General features: G+C 41.8%; 1 protein-coding gene across 2 annotated transcripts in view; it reads right to left on the minus strand.

Moving 5' to 3' along the window:
- The window catches only part of SUSD3 (sushi domain containing 3), a 57,473-nt gene extending 34,006 nt beyond the window's left edge, over positions 1 to 23,467 (minus strand). The window contains exon 1 of one of the 2 annotated variants that reach the window (XM_081936463.1): positions 23,180 to 23,467. In XM_081936463.1, coding sequence (XP_081792589.1) covers positions 23,180 to 23,252 — 73 coding nt within the window. In that variant the 5' untranslated portion in view covers positions 23,253 to 23,467. Of the gene's footprint in view, positions 1 to 22,709; positions 23,054 to 23,179 lie in introns of those variants that run through there. The other variant, XM_081936462.1, reaches the window with a different exon arrangement.
- Positions 23,468 to 26,627: the final 3,160 nt, after the last annotated feature.

The following is a 26,627-nucleotide window of genomic DNA, read 5'->3' on the forward strand; positions in this document are numbered from 1 at the left end:
ATGTGAATTACTCATGGAAAAGGTGTAAACTGTTCTCTTTATTTTATTTTGTAATTAACATAGATCAGCATGTTCTTCTCTCTGATTTTTGTCCCATTGCCACCAAGGATAATTTTGTAATGCCATATCCTGCCTCACATTCTATGAAAAAGTAAATCAAAAGAAAAATGAAGTATTGGAGAAAGGCAGTACGACGTGCGACCGCGGAGCTCTGAGATTGCAGTTGACACTTTTGCCGCTGGATGGTCCATCTGGACCTAAACCGTCCTGAAGAGACGGTGACAGGGAAGAATATGTCTTGCTGATCTCAGGGACATCACAAAGTCCCTGATTGATCCAAGAGAATCTCTTCTAGCCAGCGACAAAAAGCATAGCCTCAAGCTGCTGAAGTCGGGACAGCTTCGCAATGGGAGGAAAAGCGGAAAGAGAAAGTGTGTCCATCTGGTGAGGAAATTTTATTTTTATAAAAGACTGCCCAAAAAAGATTGAAGTTAAATTAAACTGATAAAGAAAAGGAAATAAGCGGTGAAGCTTTCCACCAGCCCCTATCGATGGAAGTTTTGTGAACATTTTTTTACTTTTTAAAGTGAAAGTTTCAGATTTTCTTCTTCTATTTCTTTTTTTACCTATGGATTAAATCTTTTCCTTTATTTCTACAATTCTGGTTGGGATGGATTTTTTCTTTTTATTTCGTTTTATTTAAGAACTTTGTTTCTTTTAAGCCTGAAACATAAAGAATATTTAAAAGGTATATAAACAGGGTAGTAATCTTAGAGGGAAAAGAAGTTACACTGCCACTTGGAGGTTGGAGGTTGAGACCTGGAAACATTGCTTTTTCTTATGTCCCTTTGATCATTTTGACCTTGCACTTCAAAGGCTTCAGCTTGTTTATAGAGAAGAGCATGGGTTGTTTACGCAGGTGCTTTCTGGATGCTTGTTGCTAGCTGGAAAGAAGTGAAAACAAAGATTTGTTTTTAAACTAGAGTGGCAGTGTTTATTAATTGGAAGGATGGCATGACTTCAAAAAGAAACCACAACATTACAACAGATTATGTCTGGAATTCAATTGAGAAGAGATTGGAAAATATTGAAAATATAAACTTTAATGTGGTAAAACCTGATGGAAAAATGGAAGATATCCAGCAAATGGAAGATATTCAGCAAATGAAAAAAGTGGAGGCTGGAGTCCTAGAAACTCAGGGGGAAATGAACAAAGAGGCAAGATAACCATGGATATTGACAATGAACTGAGTGTGGTTGGAGATGGAAAGAGTGGAACAAGGAAAGGGAAGATAGATGGAAAGGTGCTTTACTACAGATTTCAAGGTATAGAAGAAGAAGAAAGAGAAGAATGGATGGACTTAAGGAGAGAAATTTTGTCAAAAACACTACTGATAACCAAAGATAAACTAATTAAAGAAGCTGATGGAGGGTTTTGAGATGTTACAAGATATGTAACAAGCAAGTTGTGAAGAGAAGGCCAAACAAATTTGATTAAGGAAATAATCAGAAGACTAATTCCACAAATGGCAAAAGAAATAGGACTACACTATTACTGGAAAGACACAGGTTGAGATATGAAAATTAATAAAACCCTAGTTAAATTTAGTTAAAATTAGAGCATTATGTTAAAAATAATGATAAAGTTAGGTAAATAATTGATAATGATAACAATGTATATATATGTATTGGTTTGATAAGAGGAAATTTGGTAAAAAAATGTAAATGGTGAAAAAAGGGGAAAAAGTAAGTTAAACTTAGTCAAACTATTGTTAAATAAATGACTGATAATGATAATGTAATAATTTGTATTGACAGGATAAAAGGGAAATTGGATATAGATTGTAAACAATGATTAAGAAAAGAGGTCTACATTTTTTGTTATTAAGCATAAGTAATATTTATTTTGAATGTGTTATAAAGGTATAATGTGGTTGGATGATATTGAAAATAGATAAGGGAATGCCACTATATGGTTTTGTTTTACATTTTGGAATGTTTGTTATAAAGGGACGTTAAAACAACTATAGTCATATGAAGGATAAGGTATGATGATAGCAATATATACTGTATAAATATATGCGGTGTAAAATATATAATTTGATATGAATCATAGATGATGACTGTGGAAGGGATGCACGAAAGTGATTTGTAACCAATTGACACACTTTCTAACATTTGTAATGGAAGATGATTTTGTTTCTGTTTATTCTATCTATTTATCTATCTATCCATCCATCCATATATATATTATAAGGAAGTATTTATTGAAGTCTGAAATGTTTGTACTTCAAACAGGAAGTTTAAAAGATAATAGGGCTGAAAGTAAATTTGCAAGAAACAAGGATATTGCTTTCTTGCTTTAAAAATGTAGACCTAATTTGGGAACTGAGATACAGTATTTTCTCCACATTAATTCACTAAGTTTTAGTTGCTATGAAAACTGTATGCATCTTTGAGGAAATACCTTGGATAAGAGTAAAAAGGAAGGGGCTGAAATGATGGTAATTGATCTCATTCCTTCTAAATTAGTTATAACTTGTCATCCATTCATACAAGCTGAGCTCACAGAATATCTGTGTCAATGCACAAGAATGGCATGGATCAGAATGGAGTGATATAAAATCAGCAGGAGCTGCAGGCAGAAACTAATTTTCTCCCATTCTCTGCAGACTGTTCATGCAAATTTTAGTTTATTTACTTATCTACCACATATAGATATCTGCAGATGGTTACAAAGAATAGTAACTATTGCTGGAACAGATACTCTAGATCTTAAAATTTGACTGAGGAGGCACAATCTTTCTGCTAAACACATCATTCTGCTGTCTCGGGCTATAAAACATTCCAACTTTTTCTTCAGTTATATAGATGTTTCTGTAACACTCATTGGCAAAGAATCATGGTGATTGTTATTCCTGTCATTTATTTCCAACATCTGGAAATCAAACAGCTGCCTGCTTTGCTTTCTAGATTTTAAGATTCACCTCCACACGTTGCTGCTTAGCTAGTAACATGGATAATAAAGGGCCCCTAAAAAATATGTGGCTTCAGTTCAGAAACTCTGGAAACCTTTTGTATCCTCACCTAGGCAGGCCATAGTTCCATACTAAGTAGGGAGAAAGTAACAGGAGGACCACTTGGTGCCATGAACTGTTGCCTCTGTTGCAACCTGATGGCAAACCTATTGATTATATTGAAAATCTTCTGAACAGTCTCTAGTTTTAGTGCAATTGATAAAGAAAAATGAACGGAAACAAAAGTTTCCAGAAGCTTTCGGCAATAATATAAGGTGGTACATTTAAAAAATCAGCTCCGTGTAAGGACCACTAAGCAGGTTGACAATGTTATCTTCCTAGGAATTGAAAGTTTCAGTGCAGCTACTAACAAGTAGAGTTCAAGCAGCTTCCTCAGGGGAGAGAGAGGGAGAGAGAGAGAGATGCCAGTCTAATGTAGTCAGCAAGACTGCTCTATAACCTTTCTCTGATACTCCAGAAATTTTCATCTTCAGTTTAGGTGTTTGTTTTTCTCCTTTATCCTCAATGTCTATGGAGATTCTCAGTCATCCAGGTCATAGTTGTATCAAAGGTGCTTCTTGGGTGAGCTGAAGAAGGTTACCTTTGTGTTCTGACCCCACTTCCTCCTTCGCCCACACAGAATACGCTCCGGAACAATACTATTTTAACAGGGTTTATTTCACAGACAGACAGACAGATTCTTGGCAGTAAACCACCACGACAAAGCTCACAAACACAAGACACGAAAGCAGCTATCCAGCCTGCTACGTTTCCAAGACCAAACTTCTTGCAGGATTTCTTTGTTGACTGCTGCAAAGGGCATATGCTCAGTCAACCCTTTTATAGCCTGAAGGGGAGTCCTCTTATCAGCAGCTGAGAGCCCTTACCGCCGATAATTGCGCCCTCGCTCCTTGCGTCTATGGGCACGGCAATAACGGGCGTCCAAGAACTCCCTGCTGATCTCTGATTCACTGTCCCGTGACTCCTCCCCACTGCTCCAAGGCATGGCATCAGGAGCCCCCCTCCTCTCACCACTGCTCCATGCCTCAGGCGCCTCCTGGTGGCCGACCAGACTCTCCGATCCCTGCTCAGAGTCAGAACCCTGCCCAAGATCCTCCTCATTCTCCAGAGCCGACTCATAGGGATCCTCACTCTTGGAGTCTGGTGGCAGCTGCAACGGCTCCTGCTGGGCCACAACACCTTTGGGACCTTTTTCCTCAAAATGAATTAAGGTTAATGTAGAACTTCAGTAAAGCTTTTGCACTGTTTTAGAACTTCACATGCTGGTTATTTCTTTTTATTCCTTACCTATAGCAATCATTATATTGCATAGCAAGGAAGTCTTTTTCCACAACAGGTAACATTTATTTTCCCTACTTCATTAAGTTTATTAAGACCAAGAACAAGGGCCACTATGGAACAGAATAATGTTACCATGATACAGCATAATGGGGCATGATTTCTAATCCCACCTCCCAATTTTCAAGATTTCCATTTCTTGCCATTTTAAGCATACTTTGTTTATTTTTCCACTAGAAACCAAAAACCAGTTGCACCACCAACTTCCAGAAATTTATCACAAGAATTGTAGTAGCCTGATTCTGAAAATTAAAAACAAACAAACAAAGAGAGGAGGGGCTTTTTAAAGTCTGCTGATAACATCATCTTCCTGCTCTGCAATCTTTTCCACTTCCTGCCCCAGAAAAAAAAAACCTTAAGAAGTTTGTCTGGGTAGAAAACAGAAACAGAAGTTAGAAAGGAGAGACATAAAAAGAGGAAATATTAAAGTGGAGAGTTGTTAAAGAAGATGTTAAATATTATCGTTATTATAATATTATATTATCAATATGATTGTGATGAATCCTACAACAAATATGAGGATTATGATTGTTTAAAAATAATTGTACCCAGATCAGTGTTTGATGGAAATTGAATGTTATATAAATAAAACATGAGAAGTTTGTCTTCGTGTTGTCGGGATCTGGCATCCCACTCAGGCAGGGAAAGTGTGTCATGAAAGCTAAGCTAACCACATTCATGCAAGAAATTCTCATCCCCGTCCTAAGAATTTCACCTAATATTCTTGTCCTCCTTTGAAAAACAAACAGGAACAAGGGCCAAAGTTTCTTTCAAAGGGGGAAAAGTGCTGGACAGTCAATTGACATTAAAGAACCAGCAAATGGCTGTCTGTGTGAACAAAAGCAGCACTGCCCGGGGAAGGTTTTTTGTTCACCGAATAGCACTATTAAATCAGGCCCAGGAATGCTAGAGAATTAGTTCAATTCTCCTGGATTTTGCTCAATAACTACTAAATATGTAAGGTAGGCAAATACTGTGTCACAGAACTGGCTCTTTCTCAGTGCCAAAGGTCTTGCCTTGAATGGGGGCAAAAGGAAGGAGGAATTCCTTTTGCAAAGTTTCTCTTTGTTTTTGGCTTTTATGATTGCCCCAGCATCGAATAAGTAACAGAATGAGAAATTAGTGAGCAAAAGGAATGGGCCCTTTGAGAAATCAGTAACCAAAAGGACATGCAAATTCTGTATCATCTCAGCAGCATGTTTTCCTTTTTGGCACGGCCCTTTGTCTTCCTTTACAGTAGTCCTTGCTCCGCGCAGCAGCCAGTCTTTTTATTCTGTTTTATTTAACCCATCTACAAACTGCCTCTTATTTTAAGCAAATCTTAAGGTAGTCTTCAAAAAGAACTCAAATGCAGAAGGAGAGTGGGACTGCCACTGCTGCTATGGTCTTGAGATTGAAAAACCTTAGCCCAAAGTACTCCTTGAGATTCAAATTGGTGTAGAGCAGTGTTTCTCAATCTTGGCAACTTGAAGATGTCTGGACTTCAACTCCCAGAATTCCCCAGCCAGCGAATGCTGGCTGGGGAATTCTGGGAGTTGAAGTCCAGACATCTTCAAGTTGCCAAGATTGAGAAACACTGGTGTAGTGGTTAAGGCGTGAGGCTAGAAAGTGAAAGACATGAAGTCAACTAGGTGACTTGGGCCAGTCATGCTCTTTCAGCCTAGGAAGAAGGCAAGGCAAATTACTTTGGAAATCTTGCTAAGAAAACTGCAGGGACTAGTCAATGCACTAATAAAGGAGAATATTGGGAGCTCGGGGTTGAAAAGAGGGGTCTTTGATGCTTTCTGAGCTTGGTTGTTTTCTTGCAGACGTTTCATTACCCAAACTAGGTAACATTATCAATCCTAGGACTTATGGTAGTCCGTGCAGTTCCAAGAAGTCAACAATTCCTGAAAGGCACACTCTCACTGCTTAGCCCAGTGATGGCGAACCTTTTTTGGCTCGCGTGCCACAAGTGGGGGGAGCGCAGGGGGGTCGAGTGCGGGCGTGCCGCACTCATAATGCAATGCGTGACCACCCCAGTGCGCATGCGCGCAAAACGCGTGACCACCCCATTTGTACATTTTTTTTTGCCCTCCCCAGGCTCCAGGGGCTTTATAGGAGCCTGGGGAGGGCGAAAAGAGCCTCCCCCGATCCCCCGGAGGCCCTCCAGAGGCTTCAGGGGCTGTCCAGAGGCTTCCCTGAAGCCTTCGGAGCACTTAAAACCACCCTCCGAGCAAACCGGAAGTCATTTCCGGTTTGCTCGGAGGGTGGTTTTAAGCGTTCCGAAGGCTTCAGGGATGGTCCCTGAAGCCTCCGGGGGGGCGGGGGAGGCTCTTTTCGCCCTCCCCAGGCTCCTATAAAGCCTCTGGAGCCTGGGGAAGGCGAAAAATAGCTTTTAAAAAGGTGAACTCAGCTGGCCAGCACGCGCATGCGTGCTGGCCAGCTGACAGGGCAGCGCCTCGCGTGCCCTGACAAATGCTCCGCGTGCCACTTGTGGCACGCGTGCCATAGGTTCGCCATCACGGGCTTAGCCCCTTGCTGCAACTTTCGGTCTGGAGATTTAATATTAATTATTTAATGATAAGCACTAGTCCAAAAGGAAGAGAAGGTAGTTTGGTGCTCTGGGTCCTGCTTCACAGATTTTGGTTCAGGAACAACATTGCACGTTGAAAGGATCATCTGGAGGTGTTATGAAAGGCTGCCAGAGGTTCTGGAAATCTGCTACCAGCTTAGAGATGGGTTGCTCCCAGTTTGGCCTGGTTCGGCTGAATCAGTAGTGGTGATTTGGCCTGGGTCGCAGAACCAGCAGTGACCCAGGCTGGCCATGCTTCTGAACCGGTTCCCCGGCCTCTTCTGCCATTGCTGACATATTTCTACACATGCACAGAACAATTTACAGTAAACTATGCATGAGTGAGCAACATGCCACGGGCGCACGCATGCAGTAAACCAATACCAACCAGTACAGGAACCCATCCCTGTACCAGCTGGATCCAAAGATGGATAAAGTAAAGATGTAAAATAGTCTGTTTCTAACACTCTGAAAGTCCTAATATATACCTAAAGGGAGTCATCCCTCTTTGGAACATAATTACTAGATTGCTGTATTGGTATTGTGATGCCTAGCTGGATAGGATTCCATCGGTAATTGCTATAAGAAATACTTCCCTTGCTCTGAATAAGATTCATTTATTTTTACAGTCATTTGCCCATTAGCAAACCTGACCGGGTTTGTAATCTCATATCATACTTTAGTCTCTTATGCTAGCCAGGAAGTGGTTCCTGATTGAATGGAATTGCTCAAAGAGACACAAAGTAAAGGTAACTGAAACAAGAGGAGAATTTATTTATTTATTTAGAAGATTTATATGGCCACCCACTCACTAGTAGTAACTCTGGGCAGCTTGGAATGGAATTAGTTGCTCTAAGCAATCATGAAGAAAAATAGGAGGTGGGCCAAGAACCCACTACTCATTAAGGGAAAAGCAAAGCAGGAGAACCTATGGTTCAGTCCTAATCATTATTCTCCACCAGATGCACGAATAACCTCTCTTTTGTTAAATATGTGCAGCCAACCATGGCACAGCTACAGACAGCCAAATAGTACATAGTCATTCACTACGGTAGAGGCCATATTTTTTGCTGGAAGGAACAATACCTGTAAAAAGTTATTTCTTGTGGGACCGCACTCAAGCTGGCATATTATCTTTGGATAATGTTCACCATGTCTGACAACCATAAAAGAGATCTATGAAAAGTATCACCACCCTAAAATAAATAAATAATTTTTTTCCCACTTGCAAGGCATCTAACTTACTCATAAAAATTCTAATGTTATCCTGTAACATCTTGAATCAAATCTCAATAGGAAAAAGCTTTTCACAGTGAATCTTTCATTAGACCGGGACTTATGTGTATGGAATATTAAAGTTACAAAAGTTCTCCAGGTGTTTCTCTTCTGTAGAAGAAGAAATTTCTTCTTTAGACAACCTATTATCTAATAAGTAACAGTCAGTGTTATGTTGGGGAACATAAGTTTGTTTACGTCATTTATTTTTTGGAATCAATTTTCAAACAGATCCAGATCTTATATAAGACTGTCATTGTCTTCTTTGTTAGAATTAATCTAAAATTTTCGATGCAACAGAAAAATAGTTAAAAGAAAAATAAGAAAAAAAGAAAGTGGAAAAAGAAAGAAAACATATAAGTATGAAGTTCATTCTTCTTTTCCATCCCTCTTTGAACCCTGAATCCATAAATTTTCTAAACAAAACTATCATTTCTTCAACATCAGCTATAAATATTACTTTTTTTTCCTTAACAACAAGGAAAACTTCATTGCAGTGCAACACTAGAAATTTGTCTTCCCAATATTTAAGGTTAACCTTGATTTTGCATTTTCTGGGTCTCCTTCTGTAATGAGATATTCAACATATTCTTTAGCTGCAGCTAATAAAATGGCATCACCTGCATTTTTCAAATGCTTAATGTTTGATTCGGCTACGAACTCTTCCAATCCTTCAACACTTATATTCACTGTACAAATTAAAAAGATACAGGTACAATATTCACCCTGGTCTCACTCCTTCATTCACTGTCTTTTTTCAGTTTTCTGGCATAATCAATATTTTCACTGTGTTCTACATTCTGGCATTATCTAAACCAGGGGTCAGCAACCTGCAGCTCTAGAGCCGCATGTGGCTCTTTCATCTCTCTGCTGCAGCTGCCTCTTGCAGCTCAGCACCACGATTTTGAGAGAAACCTCCAGTTTCGGGGTGGGGGTGGGGAAGCAGGGCCTGGCAGGAGGAGACTCTATGGCAAGGGATGTGTTTTCCAGTTAGCTCCACAATTGATAGGGCTTTCGGTTAGGACAGGTAGAGGAAAAAGGATGCCATGCTAGGAGGACACTCTATGGTGGGGAAACCGGACTTCCGGTCAGCTCCAAATTTGAATGGAGGGCTTCTGGTTAGGACCATTCTGGCAGGCATGAAGTCCTCTTATCTTTGCTACTGGTTTGGAAGCTGTAATGTGCATGCCTGCATGGTCATTTCACTCGCAGACAGCCCATCTGGGCATGAGCAAAACTTTCTGCATATGCGCAGGTGATCCGTGATGACGCCGGCTTGGGTGGGCAGAGCTTTGCACCACCGCCTCTACCGGTTCACCCAAACCGATGTGAACCGGCAAAATATCACCTCTGCTTTGTTGCTCTTTGCGTGTTTAAGGTTGCCGACCCCTGATCTAAACAATCAAAAGCCTTAACAGATACATTATTAAAGCAAAGGTGAACCTATTGGAAAGCTGCAAGTGAGTTGATTTCCAGAGCTAAAGAGAGAGATTGAGATACAGATAAGATAGGCAAAGCATTCAATTGACGTACAAAGAAATCATTAAAGCAGCTGCACTTTTAGAAGGTGCACGGAGTTGCTTCGAGGCTCTTCTCTGAACATTTTTGCATGCTCAGATAATATTTCCACTGTACCCATCATCAAAGCAAAATAGCGGTGTTTATATATCAGTCAAGAGCAGCTTTGAATCAACCATGTCAAGCCTTCCAAAGGATGTGGCTGCTTTATGCTTGAGCACTGTGAATTTGCTGACAGGAACAACCGCACCGGGTTTGATAGGTAAGAGGACCATAGTGGCTGCAAAATGTATTTTGCACTCATTTACTTTGTATCCTGCTTGTTTTCTGAACACTTTAGGCTGCTTATCTCCCCTTATCTGATCCTCTCAACAGCATTCTGCATTGCAGGTCAGGCCATGACAGAGGAATTGGCCAGAGGTCACCCAGGCCTGATGTTCTTTCCATCCCCAGTTATGAAGACATTTGATAATTTGTTTTTATTTTATTTATCAATCAAATGTATTTGCTTCCCATCTCTTGGTTCAGGCAACAATGGGCAGCTTAAAGGTAAAGGTTCCCCTCGCACATATGTGCTAGATGTTCCCGACTCTAGGGGGTGGTGCTCATCTCCGTTTCAAAGCTGAAGAGCCAGCGCTATCCAAAGACGTCTCCTTGGTCATGTGGCAGGCATGACTAAATGACAAAGGCACACAGAACAGTTACCTTCCCACCAAAGGTGGCCCCTATTTTTCTACTTGCATTTTTTAGGTGCTTTCAAACTGCTAGGTTGGCAGAACTGGGACAAGTAACGGGAGCTCACTTGGTTACACGGTGCTAGGGATTCAAACCGCTGAACTGCTGACCTTTCTCATCAACAAGCTTAGTGTCTTATCCACTGAGCCACCACATCCCATCTGAGCAGCTTACATCAGGATAAATTACCTATTACAACAATTATAAATGTAAAAGTGAATCAAAGTTGGAAAAATTAAGACAAAGTAAAAAACAGGAGTTTGGAGGGGAGAGGTGTGGCGTCTCCATCATTAGTATATCAACCACCTCCAGTCAGCAGCTTCTCCTTCAGGTCCCCTTGCCAGCCATCATAGACAGGTTTTAAAGGCTTTCCTGCAGGCTAAAAAGGGGAGATCTTATCTCCTGCGGCAAAATATTCCAAAGGGTCGGAGCTGCGGTAGAAAAGGTTCTTCTCCTGGATTCTACCAGCCACAATTCCTTGGCAGATGGGATCTGCAAAAGGCCCCTTTTGCCAGCACGTACGAGTGGGGCAGGCCAACCGCATTGGGGAAATATGATTCTGTGGACATCCTGGACCCCTGCAGTAAAGGGCTTTAAAGATAATAACCAACACCTTGAATCGTACCTGAAAGCAGATTGGCAGCCAGTTCAGCTTGCAGAACAGTGGTGTTACATGTGCCACCCTAGGGAGGGGGGGTGTCTCCAAAACCAATTGTGCTGCTGCATTCTAGACCAATTGCAGCATTGCATTGCAATAATTCAAGCAGAAGATGACCCGGGCGTGAGTGATGGAGCACAGGGTCTCCCAATCCAGGAAAGGGCACAACTGGTACACCACATGATATTGTACGAAGGTTCTCCTAGCTAAAACTGCCACCTGCTCTTCAAGCAGGAGTCACAAATCTAGAACTCCTAAGCCGTGCGCTGGGTCTGTCTGGGGTAGTGACATCCGCATCCAGAACTAAAGTCGAGAAGCCTGCAGATCCTGAGGTTCTGCATACCCACAGCCACTCTGTCTTAGCAGGGTTCAGTTGTCTCTCATCCAGGGCCTCACAGTCTCCAGGCACCGCAAAAGGGCACTTTCTTATTAAAACAAGAAATCAAAATGTCCTTACCCACCTCAAGCTGAGAAGGGTTATCTATAGGGATTTTCTATTAGCTCCCATGAGTGGCATTCTTGGCATAAGGGTCCATAGAGCCTTCTTCGCATTCAGCAAAATGAAGGTTGGACTTTCTATGATTCACCCCATTAAATATGAAAAAAAAGTGGATAAATTGAAATAACAGAATGTGATCGATTATTTAACACATGCGTCTGTGCATATTAGGCATCCCTGCAATATCGGTCGGAAAATCTGGGAGATGTAGTCCAATATTACGTACACATGGAGGCTTGCCTATTTGGGTCATTTATTGATTTATTGATAAGGCTTACACCTTATAATTTACCCATCTTGTAAAACACGATTTTTGGAGGCTCACATCAATAATAAAACCACAACAGTAAAAACAAGAAAGCCAAGTGGGGAAAATGTATTACTATTACTGTATGACCTTAAATCAGGGGTGCCCAAATTTGGCAACTTTAAGATTTGTGGACTTCAACTCCCAACATAGCTGGCTGGAGAATTCCAGGAGTTGAAGTTCACAAGTCTTAAAGTTGCCAGGTTTGTGCACCCCTGCCTTAAATTAAGCAGGTTCCCCTGAATTGAACTTGACTCCTGAAGATTACATGGACGGGTTGCTTTCTTGACAAGACGAGAGGCAGTCACTTCAAAGGTACCTTTATGTGTACTTGTCATGCACAAATATGCTTTTTTTAGCAATTGCCACCCTTTCAAACAATCACAAAACTCCTGGAAAATCTATCTATTCATCAACCCTTGAGGAAAGGCATACCAAAATTCCACTTCCATTGCTTTATGACCAATAAACAGAGCATATTTTCTTCTTGGAAGCCATTAAATTGTCACCAAATGGTACTGTGTTTATTCAGTCTTCTTGCAGAGTGCGATAGTGTGGTTGCCTTTGGGAAGAGAAGGCTAAGAGCCCAGGCTGGTCTCCTCTTTAAAGGGTTTTTCAGATTCTCAACATAAATTATTTGTATAGGGCTTCCTCTAAAATTTCTGTCAATACAGCCACAAGTGCCCATTGTCTTAATTCCTTTCTCAGGCAAGTGTAGGCAACTCTTTTTTTTGTTTGTTCTGGCACTCTTGAACTGTTTGCAGTATCCCCTATTTTATAGCTCTAGTGACAGATTTATATGAGATCCACTTCTGAATTGCTCTGGGCAAATTTCTCTCTCTTAAACTAAGCATGAAAAAACCAGGGATTCTGCAAAAAAAGTGGGTTTTGCCCAACAATAGCCATAATGGATTCAGTATAATATCACCAGCATATTTTGTTTTGCTTGAATGGTATTTATAATTTTAGGGATGTTCAATACGCTTTATTTTATTTTCCCTGCAGGATTTTTTTTTACACACATAATCTTAGAAAATTACAGGCGCCACAAAGAGGCTAATAATTTCCTGGCCATATATTTCCAATTTCTAATGGGGACAAGAGGCAAATGACCATCAAAATCCTATGTAGTCTTTAGTCTCCCAACGTTAACCCATCCGGGCTCTAGATGAGGACAGTGGCGTAGCGTGGGTCAGCACCCGGGGCAAGGCAAGTAATTTGCGTCCCCTAACCCGTGGATTTTAGCACGCGAGTCTCTTCCACTAGATTAGTTAAAGAAACCCTTACCCCCTAAGCACATGTATTGTTTGTTATGAAAATACTGATGTAATTAAAGTAAAATGCATCTAAATACAAGTTTATTTTCAAACACTTTATTGAGTGCGAACATGCATTACACATTCTCCACATTTTCAGCAGGTCTATGAATACAAATCTACAAATGTAGTAACCTAGCATGGGCCATGCTATTATATGTCGTCTCACAACCATCGTAAACGACAAAAAATATCAAGAACAAAAACTAAACATCAAAATGGAACCTAGGTTTTCCTCCTGCAGCGTCTGTCACCACTGGCTCTCTCCTCTCTGGCCTGTGTCACCTGCCGCCGCTGCCAGCTTCTTCTTGCTGCTGCCTGGTCTGGTCTGGTGTGGTTCTCTCCCGCGCTCAGCACTGTGCTGGGCGGCCGCTGCACTGTCCCTCCCCCAGATAGTCCCTCGCTCTCTCTCCGCACCGCACCGCATGCCTGGCACCCCCCCTCCACAGTGGGCGGCGACCCGGCGGCTCGGATCAGATTCGCACAGCCAGCACTGCAGTGAGAGTGAGTGAGCCAGGCAGGGGCAGAGAGCTGCGAGTGCGAGCGCGCCCCCCCCAGATGTTGCGCCCGGTGCGGCCGGCCCCCCCCTGCACCCCCCACGCTACGCCACTGGGTGAGGACTCTCCAAACTTGGCAACTTTAAGACTTGTGGACTTCAATTCCCAGAATTCCCCTGACAGCATGAATTCTGGGAGTTGATCCACAGCCTTAAAATTGCCAAGTTTGGAGTCCCCCGATCGGGAACAATATTTGGCGAGTGCCTTAAAACAGTTGACAAAGGAGTATTAACAGGTTATTATTTATATAATATGTCTTAATGATAGTTGATTGCTAAATTATTGCTTCTTAATTTAGGAGAATTCTGATACATTTTGTATTCATACTGGGGATGGAGATCTCATCTTTCTTCATTTTATATTTCTGGAAGACAGCAAAGATTGCAACGATCTCTATTTTTGATTGATTTCAAACAAGAAATGCTAAATGTTTGAATGGATATTGTAAGAGAATAACATTTGCAAATGATGTTTGCTTCTTTGGGAAGTTTGATATGGGGCAGTGCATTTCTTTATTGGCATCTCAAGATGTTCTTCATGTTGTATAACTAAAAACAAAGATATAAAAATAACCAAAAGCCTCACACACTCTAATGTACATTTGTTTTGAAGCAAATCAAATTTAGGTAAGAACTGAGCCAATGGAAGCTTTGTAGTAAAGCCATGACAAATAATACACTGACATATAATGTAGCCATCTTTAAAGAAAGTTTCAAATATTCTACTCTCTAATTACCTTGACAGATATAAGACAAATGGTATTTACTTCAGAGGCGGTATTCAGCAGGTTCTGACCAGTTCTGGAGAACCGGTAGCGGAAATTTTGAGTAGTTAGGAGAACTGGTAAATACCACCTCTGACTGGCCTTGCCCACATCTATTCTCTTCCTCCTGAGTCCCAGCTGATTGGGAGGGAATGGGGATTTTACAGTATCCTTCCCCTGCCACACCCACCAAGCCATGCCACGCTCATCAAACCACGCCCACAGAACCAGCAGTAAAAAAAATTGAATCCCACCATTGTATTACTTGATTAAAGGTAATAGTTGTTCAAACAAAGACAGAATAGATCCTATCAGCCCTTCAAGGTAGCCCAGACTAAAAAACCAAGGCCATGCAGGTTACTACTAATTTTATAGCAAGGGTTGAGTAACAAAATCTTGCAAGTCAGAATGTATTCACCCTTCTATCCTTCTGTGAACTAAGGAGGGGTTTGCTGAGACATTTGAGCACAGGGTTGGACTAGAAGCCCTCCAAGGTCCCTTTTAACTCTGTTATTCTGTGTCAAATTTTTGGCCAGGATTCATGTTCTGTTTTGATTGGTGTCTTAGATGTGGGTCTCCCTCCTTTCCTTCAAGGCCATTTTCTTTGCCCCCTACATATCAAGGCATAAAGCAGACTATTATACATGCCATTCTATGGATTCTCATTATTCTGCCTAAATCATTTACAGTAACTTTTGTGGAGCTTGAACCTACAGTTCACTTTCTTGATCATTTGCAGCAGGGCTATAGGTAAAACTGCCAAAATGATGGTATAAGCAAGAGAGGCAAGGCTAATCGGCGGTTAGCCCACCCGAGCAAATCAGACAGGAAACAAGACCAGATGAGCAAAACGCATTTTCTTGTAAAGCTATGCTAACAGAACCTTGCAAGTGTGGAAGTACAAACTTCCTGCCCACCACTTTTAAGTGCTATATCCATTCGGGTGGATCCTTCTTCAGTTTCTTTCTTTAACTGTTAATCTACTGAGGGCTCCTGCCTCTCTTGTCTGACAGCTTCCTAAGCAACCTCTCCTAACTCCTTTCCTTAAGGTTATCCATGCATTCCATTACATTGGGCATGACTGATAAATATAAGAATGGGAGCAATAACATTCTAGAAATCAAACTATTGCCATTTGTACCTTTAAAAAGTCCTCCAACCTCACCAATTCCCATGGCCTAAAATAACCCTTCCAAATACAATTGTATTGACAGAATTAAACTTTTTCAGTCACCAGCTACAAAAGCCATCCGTAAAAACAAACACACACAAAAAAACCCTGTTGGGATATGTTCATAAAATGTCGCATTGTAAAAAGCTATTTTTCGCTAACCATTTATCCTCCATTCTACCATGATTCAGTTTCTTCTTGTCCCCATCTGCTAGCATTCTGGGACCAGTGAACATGCCCAGTCATTTTGAAGAAGTTGTGGGTTTTTTGGAGGACATTTAAAATGCTTTTTAATCTATTCCACAAACAAGAACTATTAAGTCACTGGAATGGAATTCTTTACTGTTTTATCGACATATTCGTTTGCCTGTCTTAATTGCCTTCAGTGGAACAGTGCATCATAGGGCAATACTTACAAGGAACCTCAAATGCATTAGCTAAAAGAATGTATCTTTTTTAAAAAAACCAAAAACCCAGGACCCATTATTCCTGTGGTATTAAAATTTCAAGGATCTTCAGATCAGTTGTATTTGCAAACTTGTGGCCATTGCAGAATGATCACAGTGAGCCACACCTACATGATTGTTATATCTGACATTTCCTACCAGCTTCTCACAAACTATGTCAAAGGGGAAGCCAGTTGGATGTCAGAAGTCACTCCTGCTCCCACTACTTTTTTGTCCTCCTGTAGTCGTTCTGTTTCTCTGTTTAGGTAAGAAAATATCTCTGAGAGGACAACCCAATGGGGCTTGGTTAGGGTTAGGGTTAGGTCTAGTACAGTGATGGCGAACCTATGGCACGCGTGCCACAGGTGGCACGCGGAGCCATTTGTCAGGGCCAGCTGAGTTCACCCTTTTTAAAAGCCATTTTTCGCCCTCCCCAGGCTCCAGAGGCTTTATAGGAACCTGGAGAGGGTGAAAAGAGCCCCCCGGCCCCCCGGAGGCCCTCCAGAGGCTTCATGAGCTTCCTTGAAGCCTCCGGAGCACATAAAAACGGCCCTACGGGCAAACCGGAAGTTTGGGAACGGACTTCCTGTTTGCTCGGAGGGTCGTTTTGAACGCTCCGGAGGCTTCAGGGAAGCCTCCTGAAGGTCCCTGAAGCCTCCGGAGGGCTTCTGGGGGGCGGGGGAGCCTGTTTTCGCCCTCCCCATGCTCCTATAAAGCCTCTGGAGCCTGTGGAGAGTGAAAAATGCATGCAAAAATGGGGGGTCGTGTCTGTAGTGCGTGCATGCGCACTGGGGCCGCACATTGCATTGTGCGCGCATGCGCACACGACTCCCTGCGCTCCCCCTACTTATGGCACGCGAGCCAAAAAAGGTTCGCCATCGCTGGTCTAGTATATACTTATATTTCTTGCACTCACTACCTTTTCCAGACCCTCCATTTTATTCTTCTTCCCACTGGGTTAACAGATAAATGCCACAGTCATATTATTTTGCTTATGAAACATAAAGCACTGTCCATCAGATGTTTATCAGACACAACCCAACATTTTAAGTGGGTTACAACCTGGTTATCTGACAGACTATTTTTCTCATTATGAATTTGATTGTGAAAATTGGTAGAAAACTAACTTTTGAGGACACAGTGGCCTCAAAACAGCAAATCCACAACTAGTACTCCATAAGACTATATTTATTGTAAATAGTCTATCGTAGCTTCTGTGTGACATGCTGAGAATGAGGATTAATTTCATTTTGGATGCAAGAACGGAAAAGGATCTCCTAAGAATGGAAAATCTACAACCGACTAATTATAGTACATATAGCCATTTAGAGTAATAGCTGTAACTTTGGTATTTTCGTATTAGTGTGATGTTTTGATATATTTTAATTAATTAATTTTAATACAATATTTAAAACTCTCTTGATTTTTACCTTCTTTTAATCAATCAATTGCTCCTTGAGCCTATGTTCCCTGATTTAGAACTATCTAGAATTGCAGTTGCAATGCCAAGCTAAAGTTATGGTATAAACTTTTTAGAACAGACTAGAATTCTTTATTGGCCAAGTGTGATTGGACACACAAGGATTTGTCTTTGGTGCCTATGCTCTCAGTGTACATAAAAAGACAAGATACAGTTGTTATGAATCATAAGGTACAGCACTTAATGATAGTCATAGAGTACAAGTAAGGGTGCAAGTAAGCAATCAAATCATACTAGGAAACAAGCAATATAAATCGTAAGGATACAAGCAACAAAGTTACAGTCCTACAGTCATAAGTGGGAGGAGATGGGTGATAGGAACGATGAGAAGACTAATAGTAATAGTAATGCAGCCTTAGTGAATAGTTTGACAGGGGTGAGGGAATTATTTGTTTAGTGGAGTGATGGCGTTTGAGAAAAAAACTGTTCTTGTGTCTAGTTGTCTTGGTGTGCAGAGTTGTTTTGAGGGTAGGAGTTGAAACAATTTATGTCCAGGGTCACAGGTCTATTGTGGTGGGAAAATAAAAGGAAGAAGCATTAGGCTTGTTTGCCATCTTGAATTATTCACACAAATAACGGTGGGAGAAAATAATCTATATTGAATCTAATCGTTAATACTCTTAATATCTGTCATGAGTTTCTGGTGATCCCGAATCAGCAATGTGAGAATAAAATGAGCAAAAATAATTCGCTCATAGTATAGAGGACTCTAATAATAATTGATCTTTTTACTGATTAAATTATTAGCGATAAGTATTCTGATAGAAATGATGCTCTATAGTATCGTTTTGAGGGTAGGAGTTGAAACAATTTATGTCCAGGATGCAGGGGGGGGGGAGGATCTATAAATATTTTCACGGCCCTCTTTTCGACTCATGCAGTGTACAGGTCCTCAATGGAAGCCAGGTAGGTAGCAATTGCTTTTTCTGCAATTCTAATTATCCTCTGAAGTCTGGCATTGCAACCTCAAGTTGGCACTGCAACCTAGGCAGCTCTAAACCTAAGGCAGGGAAAACTACTTATTCCATCATCTTCACACTGAATTGCAGGCCTTCCTTTGCAAAGATGGCGCTTTAGATACACAATCTTAGCAGAGGAAACATGAAGTAAAGGAGATTGTTGGGAATTCAGTAAATGATTTCTCAAGAAAGCAGTACCACAGTCTCAGCCCCAAGTATTAAGAAACTTTTTTTTTTATTGACTTTCAGAATACACTACAGTCTTAGCCTCCATAGCACGGCATGTCTGCAGGCACATTCCATTAATGAACACAGTTAGAGTCTTCACCAACACTGCCTTTCCCTGCGTGAAGCCAGCTTATTGCTTGACCCCAACTGACATCACTTCCCTCTTTATGGCACAAATTCTAAAGGAAGCCAAATGTTGGTACAGCAGCAAGAAGGAAGTTAAGGTACAATTTAATCTACTTAAAAGGATGCATGTTTCCTTCTATTTTTTAATCTCTGAGATAACATTAGCAAATCAAAGGAGGCTTCTATTTTTCTGCATCTTTGTGTAAGCATACTAGGTAACAAACACCTGCTTTTTATTCCAGCAAAATCAATTTGGAGCCCAAACGAATGTGCTTCACTTTGAAGAAGATTCTTTTTTTTTTCAAAAACCAAGAGTCAAAATCAGAGTAAGAATACATTTTATCTGGGGGAAAAAGAAAGCCAAACTCTCCCCACCCACCATGGATTAACAGCAGTTCCACATTTCATTTGTGAACCCTATGAAAACTGGGGAGGGAAAAATGTAGTTTAAAATGTAAAATCTAAATTTGTATTTTGTAGGCTTGGCCTTATTTTCTCCCGTCAAACCAAAGAATACTTAGAGCATATAGGTTTCCTGAAATAAATAAATAAATAAATAAATAAATAAATAAATAAATAAATAAATAAATAAATAAATAAATAATAAATAAATAAATAAATAAATAAATAAATAAATAAATATAAATAAATTCCCTTTCTACATAAGTCAGATTATGTAAAGCACAGAAAGGGAATAAAAATAGGAAGTCAATGAAGTTGAAAGTATGAAATTAATAGTGAGAGAGAAAAATATGAAACACTATAGGATGTGATTAAAATATAGTCATTGTCTTTAGTGTTCAATTTTTTTATGTTCAATTTTTTACTTTTTTTTGAGGAACTAGTAGCATGCTCATATATATACTCCCCCTCCCCCTAAATTCCTTCTTTGGAGCTCACCACCAACTATCCAGTACCTTTCTACCAGCATTTGAACATGTCCTTATTCCTTAGTAAGCATGAAGAAACTTTGCTGGGTTTTGGTTTTTTTTTTTTTTTTGCCATTTAATCATTTGTTCTATTTTACCTGTCAAACTAGCCACTCTGGTCTGGTGCATTCATTATCAGATCAAAACATTCCATCGCATCATACAATCAATATAATATTTACTGCAAATAATTTGGCTCTTCAACACAAGAAACACTTGGAAATTTCTTCTCTCACATTCACACATTTCCAAATGAGTTAATGATCTGAAGAGCAAAAGATCCGGTCCCATCCTTAACACAAAGTCACACTCCATTTCCCAAAATTGTTCACTGTTATGTCTCATACCCATCTGAACAGAATTCTGATCAGCCACTTCCTAGGCACATTTAACAAACTAATTTTGTTTTTACTGTATCTTCCCCTTTGCACAGGGGAACAATGCTAGCATTCCTTCAAATGTCAAAAAGAAGTGCAACCTTCACACCTACCTTAATCAAATTGCACAGCCACGTTATGTACCAGCCATATCCCTATTTTAACATTTCTCCAATTATACTATTTTCAGGCTTACTATTTTTCAACATTCTCATATAATGATATTTTTACTGGACACAAGATTGTATTCCTATCCATGGCCCAGTTCTTTTTTGCTGCATTCTTTCATCTCATTCCCTTCCATCCATTATATCATTTCACACATTCTTGCATTACATTCACTCCCCAAAATTCATCGGTACTTCACTCATTATCACAATTTAATGTAACATCACATGCAAATATTACAAACCATGAATTCATAATTTTATATGCACCCATAGCCTAGGTGATAGAAATGCACACTTTCTGAAATAATTTTAGCTCTTTAATTAATAATTAAACTTATACTTACACTTTCCTGTTCATATTAATGAACTCTACTGCAAAAGAACAACTTTCATTCAATTATTAGTCCTTCCCTTTCTCTTAATTTCACAGGCACACAAGAAATCTATTTTTCCCCATTTCTTTCTTTCATTCATTTATTCATGCTTCCTGCTATTTCCATACATTTCACGTTGCAATATGCCATGGTCCCCACCAGATCTGTTCACATATATCTTTCTATTGTACTTATCACGGTTTTAATTAATCAATGCTTTCCCATAATTCATTGTTAGTTCACATAATTCATTGTTAGTAAGATAGATCTCCAGCCATGGCAATACTGATAATACATGAAGCTTTCCCTGCTAATGGTAAGTATAGTACTTGTTTTCTTTTTCACTTGCTTCTAACTAGACCCAGTACAAGTTGTACCAATCAATTTGGGCATATTTTGGTCAGCCTGCCCCAAAGTACAATCCAGGTCCAGTGTTATCCCAAGTCATTTTACACTCTTCTATGCAAGACAGGATCTCACTACGTCTCAAGGCAACATGCTTTTGCCAGCATCTGTTCAATTCAGAGATACACAAACTCAGGATATGATATGTCTGCAAAGCTAAGCTGAGCTGAGTTTATTAGATAAAGATTTTGAAAATCCATTACCAGCTCTCCCAAAATTTTCATCTCTGCACTCAGGAAAGCGTCTATCACAAAAAAACAGGGCAACGAGAAATAAAATAAAATAAAATTAGGTGAACCAATCCGTTGTTTCACATAATATGTATTTTTGCTCTGGTAGAAGCTTCCAATAATTCAGAAACTGGTTTCAATTCCAGGTAGATGAACCGCAGCACAAGCAGATCTCCATCTCAGTGTGTACCAATTTTACTTCAACACTGGCCTGTCATTGTTCTCACAGATTACATGAGTGCCTCATTAACTGAATTGCATGGTGGATTTCAGATTCTTTCCATATTTCTCTCTATTTCTCTCTACTGAAAAGCTCAGTTCATACATTTCAGTGAGGGAACTCTCTTCCTGTGGGAATAAGCCTAAGTAGGATTCCTGAACAAATCTGAGCCTTGGGCTCAAGATGGATTTCAGAAAACTTCTCCTTAGTTATTTCTACTCCATCTCTTTTTCCTCCTGGAAAAATCAAGCTGACTCTTGGCCGTGTCCCATTAAGTATTGCATGATACCAGAAGACCTTAGCTTCACTACTAATGTGACTTCATACATCTTCAGATGACATTCAGCTTGGAGCCTTTCAGAAGGTTGAAACAAATCCAATAACAATTGGAGAGGGGTTTGCTTACCATATATACTACTTTTAAAAAAAAAAACCTGATAGGTCATTTGGAGTATCAAGGGGCAACCAAGGTCTGTCTACAACATTCTGCTATTTATTAAGGAGAGGCAGGATTAGGACACTGATTAAGGAGTACTCTAATTAGCAGGAGGTCTTTCAGTTCTTCAACCCTGACCTCTTTCCAGGTGAGAAGGTGGAAATTGAAAGGGGGCATCCTGCACGTGTTTTCAGGGATCCTGAGAGGTGGGTGGTGGTGGCAAGATTCAAGTAAACTCACTCCGGGATTTTAATTCAGGCAAAACCCCAATCCCAAGGACAGACATGTTTCGGCCAGTTGTTAGCCTGCTCACCATCCCACTTTTCAATACCCAGCGTAAGGACATGCCTAAACCAAGGAAGGCAGAGCCAAACCCACTGGCCACCCTACGCGAGAAAAGAGAAGAGCAGCAACGAATGTTCGCAGATGCAACCTGGGGAGAAAACGGACTCCCCCCTCCCCCCCGTCATCTGCCCCTGTCCCGCATATCAAACCCCGGAGGAGCCCTTTGCCTTCTAACGGCACCGTGACTCTCTTCGGTCAATCGCTGGCTCCCCGCCCGCCCGTCCACTCCCCGCCGCCCCTCGGCCGCCTTCTCACCCGCGGATTCGTTTCGCCGTTGACTTCCCTCCTCGCGGATCACCACCGTTCTCGACACGTCGAGGATGGAGGCGGTGGCTGCTTGCATGGCTCCCGGGCCCTCGGGGCTTCCGAGCCGCAGGGGGAGGGGGCGACCTGGCCCTCTTCACCGGGCAATGTCTCACACTCTTCCCGTGGGATGGGGGAGGGAAGGAGGGACGGGTCTTCCCCGCTGGCTTGTCCGCCGCGGCTGAGGGGATCGCGGCGCTCCAAGCAGGCTTCTGTCCGCGGGCAGGAGCGCCGGCTTCGTTTCCCGCTTCTCCTTTTTACAACTGCCGGCGCTTCGCTCGCCGTCCCCTCCGCCTCCGCCCCGGCGGCGTCTAACGAGCGGCAAGCGAAGGACGGTGCTGAGCACCTGGAGATCCCGCCCTCCCCCGCCCTCCCCCGCTCGTTCCCCCCTCCCTCCCCACCCGCCACACAAGGCAGCACACCTCGCTTCCTCTTCAGCGCTGAGCCCGGGCGAAGGAAGCGAAGGTCGTCGCGCCTTCTCGATTCAACGACCATCGGGGACTCGACGTGCCGGAGCCGTCGGAGCTCTCCCGTCGGATGCGCCCCTTGAATATCCAATCCAAAGGTGCGTCGCGCTTCCCCCCCGTGAAGATCGCACAAGAGGCAGATTCGGCCAGGGGCTCCGAGGCGCCTCTACCGGAGCGGTTTGCGCGATCCCCCATCTGGTCAAAACGCAAGGTTGGACGAGCGCCTTCCGCCGACTTAGGGCAGAATCCGGGGCCTCCTGTGGGTCGGGCCCCGCGCTCCTCAGTCCGAACTTATCTCTCCTTCCCCCAGAAAACGGGAGCAAGGGGACCATTTAGGCTACATGAATATGCACGAGTGATTCCTTCAACACTTCTGGTTGTATAAGAGCGTGTAAGACAAAAGGCACGCTCCGCTGGGGAGCGGCGGAATCATCACACACATACTCTCCAGAGGCAGACGGCAGGGCTTCTTTTTTGGGGGGGGGGGTCTAAAATGGCACATATTTATGTTTTGCGTTGCTCCTTGTTTTAATAATTCATATCTTGCCTGATCTTTGGGAACTCACACACAGCGCGCCCTCCTTTCATATTTTCCCTAAACAGAGCCTTGCGACGTAGATCAGACTGCAAAATAGATTAGCTCAAAGTTATTTCCACGACAGTGGAATTGAACCTGCGCAGTTTTCCGTGTTCTACTACTACTTCAGTGTTACTTTCCATCTGCCTTTATTCAGTTTCTTTTCTCTACACACACAGGGAGGGAGGGAGGGAGGGAGGGAGGGAGGGAGATAAAACGAAACCTTTAGATGTGGACCTAAAAATATGCCCGATTTGCATATGTTCATATTTTCCAAAATGTCCACATGAAAATAACATTTAAAAATTTTTTTGTGGTAGGAACTAATAGCATCAAATGATTCAGAAGCAGGAATATTTTTGATGCACAACCTTTCACAGTGTATAAATCTATCAGTCTGTACTGAACAATGGTTTGTATTATACATATCTGGGTTTGCATGATCGTAGCTACTTTACAAGAAGTCCTGGATGGGATGATTGACAGCTGTGCAGCTCAGAAGTGGGACAAATAGGAGCAGTAAGAATAAAGATTTTGTAGGTAAACCATTAAATACTAGTACTTAACAAATGTTGTACAGTACATCTACTGCGCATGACTATATAATAATGCCAGCCCTGTGACCATATAATGCCATCTCATATACCCATCGTATCTAATAAAAACCAACATTCAAATTACATAAATGACATAATTTCTGTTAGATGTCATGAAACCAATGGCTTACTGTAAGTCATATGATTTGCCAGTGACATAATGATAAATATGATGTCATTTCCTTCCTGTCTGGATGGCCGTGCACATATCCCTATTATTCCCCAGTCTAGGTAACTCTAAATTTGCTCCATTATCCCAAATCCAAATAAATGCCGGCCTTCTGCCTTGTTGTCAATTAGAACCACTAATCAAGCTGCGATCCTCTAAACCAGTGATGGCGAACCTTTTTTCGCCCACGTGCCACAAGTGGGGGGAGTGCAGGGGGGTTGAATGCGGGCGTGCCGCACCCATAATGCAACGCGCGACCCCCCCAGTATGCATGAGCGCACAACGCGCGACCCCCCATTTTTACATTTTTTTTGCCCTTCCCAGGCTCCAGGGGCTTTATAGGAGCCTGGGGAGGGCGAAAAGAGCCTCCCCCGACCCCCCGGAGGCTTCAGGGACCGTCCCTGAAGCCTTCGGATCGCTTAAAACCACCCTCCAAGCAAACCGGAAATGACTTCCGGTTTGCTCAGAGGGTGGTTTTAAGCGCTCCGAAGGCTTCAGGGACCGTCCGAGGCTTTGCTCGGAGGGTGGTTTTAAGCGTCCGTCTGGTTTGCTCGGAGGGTGGTTTTAAGTGCTCCGAAGGCATCAGGGAAGCCTCGGACGGTCCCTGAAGCCTCCGGGGGGGCGGGGGAGGCTCTTTTCGCCCTCCCCAGGCTCCTATAAAGCTTCTGGAGCCTGGGGAAGGCAAAAACTAGCTTTTAAAAAGGTGAACTCAGCTGGCCAGCGCGCGCATACGCACTGGCCAGCTGACAGGGCAGCGCCTTGCGTGCCCTGACAAATGGCTCCGGTTGCCACGTGTGGCACGCGTGCCATAGGTTCGCCATCACGGCTCTAAACCTTTCTTTCATTCAGTAGGGCTTTCTTTAATTCATAGAGTCAGGCTTTGTTTATAGAGAAGCTAGAGGTATACAAGTGTGGGAGTTTGATTTCAGGCAGCATTGAAAAGTTAAGAGGGTTAATTTGACTTGTACTTCAAGGAGACATCCATGCAGTTTTCTGCTTATCAAGATAGAAGGATTTGTCTTTGCTTTCTTCAGCCATGTTGTGTTTTTTTAAATATTTACAGACTATCCTAACATTCTAGAATGGGGTTTCCCATTCAAGTGTCAAACAGTCTGAATCCTGCTTAACTTAGCAGACTGTATGTCAGCCCAGTGAGTAAACTCATCACTTGTCATTATTAATCTTGGGCTTTGGATATGATAACATAATCCCCTCCAGGTAGTTTTTGCTGCCATCTCACCAACTGATTGACATCTGCACGAAACTAAGCTGATCTGTGCAGGGCAGGGCTATCTATTTATATTACCGTAGCTTGCTCTGCAGAAAGGGTAAGACATTTTTTAAAACTAAAATACCCGATATACTTATTGGATCAGCAAAATAAGATGGGGAAAAAAAGATAAGAGAGAACTGATGTTTAAGCGAAACCAGAAAATATGGACCGATTTAATAATAGTGCAGGATTCTTTTATTTCAAGCTGCAGTATTTATTTAATCAAATTTCTGTGGCTGCCCATCTCAAACAAGGTGACATACAATAAATCCAACAATTAAAATGGAATATAAAAAACAGCTAAACAATTAACCTAAGTAAAAACAAGATTGTGAGAGGGTTAACATATGTGATTTGGAGGAAATGGGGATTTTGCAGTAACCTTGCCCTGGAGTGGGGTGGGAATGGAGATTTTACAGTGTCCTTCCCCCTGCCATGCCCACCAAGCCATGCCATGCTCACCAAGCCAAGCCCACAGAACCAGTAGTAAAAAAAATTGAATCCCACCACTGTATTATTTGATTAAAGATAATAGGTGTTCAAACAAAGACAGAATAGAATAGATCCTATCAGCCCTTCGAGGTAGCCAAAACTAGAAAACCAAAGCCATGTAGGTTACAACTAATTTTATAGTAAAGATTTCGTAACAAAATCTTGCAAGTCAGAATGGAGTGGGGAGGAAATGGAGATTTTATAGTACCCTTCCCCTGCCATGGCCACCAAACCACACCCACAGAACCAGTAGTAAAAAAAAATTGAATCCCACCACTGAATAGAGCATATTATAA

The sequence above is a fragment of the Natrix helvetica genome, assembly GCF_964273705.1.
Source record: "Natrix helvetica genome assembly, chromosome: 1".
Taxonomy (NCBI): domain Eukaryota; kingdom Metazoa; phylum Chordata; class Lepidosauria; order Squamata; family Natricidae; genus Natrix; species Natrix helvetica.